The sequence below is a fragment of the Oncorhynchus clarkii genome, chromosome 9 (genome assembly GCF_045791955.1).
Source record: "Oncorhynchus clarkii lewisi isolate Uvic-CL-2024 chromosome 9, UVic_Ocla_1.0, whole genome shotgun sequence".
Classification (NCBI taxonomy): Eukaryota; Metazoa; Chordata; class Actinopteri; order Salmoniformes; family Salmonidae; genus Oncorhynchus; species Oncorhynchus clarkii.
Genome location: NC_092155.1, coordinates 6,179,094 through 6,184,093, shown reverse-complemented (window position 1 = coordinate 6,184,093; position 5,000 = coordinate 6,179,094). Strand labels below are relative to the sequence as shown.

Below are 5,000 nucleotides of genomic sequence, written 5' to 3'. Positions count from 1 at the left end.
TATATAGACACTCCATTATATAGACACTCCATTACAGACACTCCATTATAGACACTCCATTAAAGACACTCCATTACAGACACACACAGAGGAGGGAAGTCTCCCCTGACTGGCATATGAAGTTGAACCACACCACCCTCCTAGACAGTCAACCACCTACCCTCCTAGACAGTCAACAACACCACCCTCCTAGACAGTCTAGTACACCACCCTCCGAGACAGTCAACCACACCACCCTCCTAGACAGTCAACCACACCACCCTCCTAGACAGTCAACAACACCACCCTCCTAGACAGTCAACCACCCACCCTCCTAGACAGTCTAGCACACCACCCTCCGAGACAGTAAACCACACCACCCTCCGAGACACTCAACCCCACCACCCTCCTAGACAGTCAACCCCACCACCCTCCTAGACAGTCAACCCCACCACCCTCCTAGACAGTCAACCACACCACCCTCCTAGACAGTCAACCACACCACCCCCCGAGACAGTCAACCACACCACCCTCCGAGACAGTCAACCACCCCACCCTCTCTCCTAGACAGTCAACCACACCACCCTCCCTCCTAGACAGTCAACCCCACCACCCTCCTAGACAGTCAACCACACCACCCTCCTAGACAGTCCACCACACCACCCTCCGAGACAGTCAACCACCCCACCCTCCCTCCTAGACAGTCAACCACCCCACCCTCCCTCCTAGACAGTCAACCACCACACCCTCCCTCCTAGACAGTCAACCACACCACCCTCCCTCCTAGACAGTCAACCCCACCACCCTCCTAGACAGTCAACCACACCACCCTCCTAGACAGTCAACCACACCACCCTCCTAGACAGTCCACCACACCACCCTCCAAGACAGTCAACCACCCCACCCTCCCTCCTAGACAGTCAACCACCCCACCCTCCCTCCTAGACAGTCAACCACCACACCCTCCCTCCTAGACAGTGAACCACACCACCCTCCTAGACAGTGAACCACACCACCCTCCTAGACAGTGAACCACACCACCCTCCTAGACAGTGAACCACACCACCCTCCGAGACAGTCAACCACACCACCCTCCTAGACAGTCAACCACACCACCCTCCTAGACAGTCAACCACACCACCCTCCTAGACAGTCAACCACACCACCCTCCTAGACAGTCAACCACATCACCCTCCTAGACAGTCAACCACACCACCCTCCTAGACAGTCAACCACACCACCCTCCTAGACAGTCAACCACACCACCCTCCGAGACAGTCAACCACACCACCCTCCGAGACAGTCAACCACACCATCCTCCGAGACAGTCAACCACACCACCCTCCTAGACAGTCAACCACACCATCCTTCTAGACAGTCAACCACACCACCCTTCCCGACACGAAAGCAACCTAACCTAATACACCATGAATGGTGTTCTTACAAATGTCTCTCTCTACCTTGTGATCATAAGAAGACTGCTGTATGACTTCAGGTGCCATCCAGAACGGTGTGCCTACAAATGTCTCTCTCTTCATCTGTGTGTCGGTCAGCTGTCCAGCCACTCCAAAGTCTGCTAGCTTCACCTCCCCCTGCTCAGAGAGGAGGATGTTGGCAGCTTCAGAGAGGGGAGAGGAGAGAGAGGGGGGATAGGAGAGAGAGGGGGGAGATGAGAGAGGAGAGGAGAGAGAGGGGGGAGAGAGGGGGGGAGTGGAGAGAGAGGGGGGAGAGGAGAGAGAGAGGGGAGAGGAGAGAGAGAGGGGAGAGGAGAGAGAGGGGGGAGAGGAGAGGAGAGGAGAGAGAGAGGGGAGAGGAGAGAGAGGAGAGGAGAGGAGAGGAGAGGAGAGGAGAGGAGAGGAGAGGAGAGGAGAGGAGAGAGAGAGAGAGAGAGAGAGAGAGGGGAGACATTTCACTTTTGTAGTGTGAGTAATACTGAACATAAATATAAAACCATTTCTAATATTTTACTGAGTTACAGTTCATATAATGAAAATCATTCAATTAATTAAATTGTTCCCTAATCTATGGATTTCACATGACTGGGAACACAGATATACATATGTTGATCACAGATACCTTTTTTTAAAAAAGGAAGGGGTGTGGATCATAAAACCGAGTCCGTATCTGATGTGACCATCATTTGCCTCATGCAGCGTGACACATCTCCTTCACATAGAGTTGATCAGGCTGTTTGATTGTGGACTGTGGAATGTTGTCCCAGTCCTCTTCAATGGCTGTGCGAAGTTGCTGGATATTGGCGGGAAATGGGGCATGCTGTCGTACTGGTCTACCACACAACCCTCCCAAGCCACACTGCTTCTTGACACACTGCTCGCTTAAACCGGAAACTGGTTTACTATGCTACTGGTTAACTACTGGTTTACTACTCTACTGGTTAACTACTGGTTTACTATGCTACTGGTTAACTACTGGTTAACTACTGGTTTACTATGCTACTGGTTAACTACTGGTTTACTATGCTACTGGTTAACTACTGGTTTACTACTCTACTGGTTAACTACTGGTTTACTATGCTACTGGTTAACTACTGGTTAACTACTGGTTTACTATGCTACTGGTTAACTACTGGTTAACTACTGGTTTACTATGCTACTGGTTAACTACTGGTTAACTACTGGTTTACTATGCTACTGGTTAACTACTGGTTAACTACTGGTTTACTATGCTACTGGTTAACTACTGGTTTACTACTCTACTGGTTAACTACTGGTTTACTATGCTACTGGTTAACTACTGGTTTACTACTCTACTGGTTAACTACTGGTTTACTATGCTACTGGTTAACTACTGGTTTACTACGCTACTGGTTAACTACTGGTTTACTATGCTACTAGTTAACTACTGGTTAACTACTGGTTTACTATGCTACTGGTTAACTACTGGTTAACTACTGGGTTACTATGCTACTAGTTAACGACTGGTTAACTACTGGTTTACTATGCTACTGGTTAACTACTGGTTTACTATGCTACTGGTTAACTACTGGTTAACTACTGGTTTACTATGCTACTGGTTAACTACTGGTTAACTATGCTACTGGTTAACTACTGGTTTACTATGCTACTGGTTAACTACTGGTTTACTATGCTACTAGTTAACTACTGGTTAACTACTGGTTTACTATGCTACTGGTTAACTACTGGTTAACTACTGGGTTACTATGCTACTGGTTAACTACTGGTTAACTATGGGTTTACTATGCTACTGGTTAACTACTGGTTTACTACTGGTGTACTGTGCTACTGGTTAACTACTGGTTTACTGTGCTACTGGTTAACTACTGGTTAACTACTGGTTAACTCATTGTTTACTGTGTTACAGGTTAACTACTGGTTTACTGTGCTACTGGTTAACTACTGGTTAAAAACTACTGGTTAACTACCTCCACACACAGTGTTAAACACACACCCCTGGCAACACCACATGTAAGGAACTGTCTGTGCCGAAGAGCAACACTCCTCCTACCTTTAATATCTCTGTGAATCTTCTTCTCCGAGTGAAGGTAGTCCAGACCCTTCAGAATCTCCCTCAGCATGGTGGCAATCTGGCACTCATCAAACGGACCTGCACGCAACTGAACACACACACACACATCTCTCACACACACACACACACACACTTTCATAAAATGAACCACCACACATACACACACTTACCAGGTCTAGAGCTGAGCCCCCTCCTAGATACTCCATGATGATCCATAGTTTACTGCCCTAAGAGACAGACAGAGAGTTATAGCTGCAGTGTATGTGTGTGTGTGTGTGTGTGTGTGTGTGTGTGTGTGTATGTGTGTGTGTGTGTGTGTGTGTGTGTTCCTATCCTCACCTTTAGGTATGACCCATAGTACTTGGTGACATAGGGACTGTCACATTGACTCAGTACGGTGATCTCTTGTTGTATATCTTCAATATCATCTTCGGCCTCTTCCAGATCTATAGTCTTAAAGAAGGAAAAATATTTCAGACATGAAAAAATCAATCAATCAATCAATCAAATGAGAAACGCCTATAATGTCTTAGTACTGCTTCTTACCTTAATGGCTACTACGCTCTGTAGTGTGTGAGTGTGTGTGTGTAGTGTGTGAGTGTGTGTGTGTGTGTGTGTGTTCCTATCCTCACCTTAATGGCTACTACGCTCTGTAGTGTGTGGTGTGTGTGTGTAGTGTGTGAGTGTGTGTGTGTGTGTGTGTGTTCCTATCCTCACCTTAATGGCTACTACGCTCTGTAGTGTGTGGTGTGTGTGTGTAGTGTGTGAGTGTGTGTGTGTGTGTGTGTTCCTATCCTCACCTTAATGGCTACTACGCTCTGGGTGCGATTATCGATACCTTTGAAGACCTCACCAAACGATCCTTTACCGATTCGCTCCAACTTGGTGAAAAGTTCCTCGGGGTCTACCTGGGAACTCTGGGGGATGGGGGGAGAGGGAGGAGCAGGGAGGCGGAGAGGTAAGTGAAAGGGGGGAGGGAGGAGCAGAGTTAAGTGAAAGGGGGAGGGAGGAGAAGGGAGGGGGAGAGAAAGACAAATGGCAGAGAGTTTAAACAGATTGTCTACAAAATATCTTAAAACAACGTAATAAGGTGTGTGTGTTCTGTTATATCAGCAAACTAACATTAACAAGGAGTAATAAGGAACATGCCATCCTTCTAGTTCAGACAAACTGTAGTAGTGTTATCATCTCTAACCCATCAGACTGTAGTGGTGTTATCATCTCTCTCTAACCCATCAGATTGTAGTGGTGTTATCATCTCTCTCTAACCCATCAGACTCTAGTGGTGTTATCATCTCTCTCTAACCCATCAGACTGTAGTGGTGTTATCATCTCTCTCTAACCCATCAGATTGTAGTGGTGTTATCATCTCTCTCTAACCCATCAGACTGTAGTGGTGTTATCATCTCTCTCTAACCCATCAGACTGTAGTGGTGTTATCATCTCTCTCTAACCCATCAGACTGTAGTGGTGTTATCATCTCTAACCCATCAGACTGTAGTGGTGTTATCATC

General features: G+C 47.1%; 1 protein-coding gene across 1 annotated transcript in view; it reads right to left on the bottom strand.

Annotated features, from left to right (window-relative positions):
- LOC139415801 (serine/threonine-protein kinase 26-like) overlaps positions 1 to 5,000 on the bottom strand; it is a 24,981-nt gene that overhangs the window by 5,351 nt on the left and 14,630 nt on the right. Inside the window, exons 4-8 of the mRNA XM_071163899.1 lie at positions 4,287 to 4,403; positions 3,826 to 3,939; positions 3,657 to 3,713; positions 3,466 to 3,574; positions 1,440 to 1,597 (exon numbers count right to left, since the gene is read on the bottom strand). Coding sequence (XP_071020000.1) covers positions 1,440 to 1,597; positions 3,466 to 3,574; positions 3,657 to 3,713; positions 3,826 to 3,939; positions 4,287 to 4,403 — 555 coding nt within the window. The remainder of the gene's footprint in view (positions 1 to 1,439; positions 1,598 to 3,465; positions 3,575 to 3,656; positions 3,714 to 3,825; positions 3,940 to 4,286; positions 4,404 to 5,000) is intronic.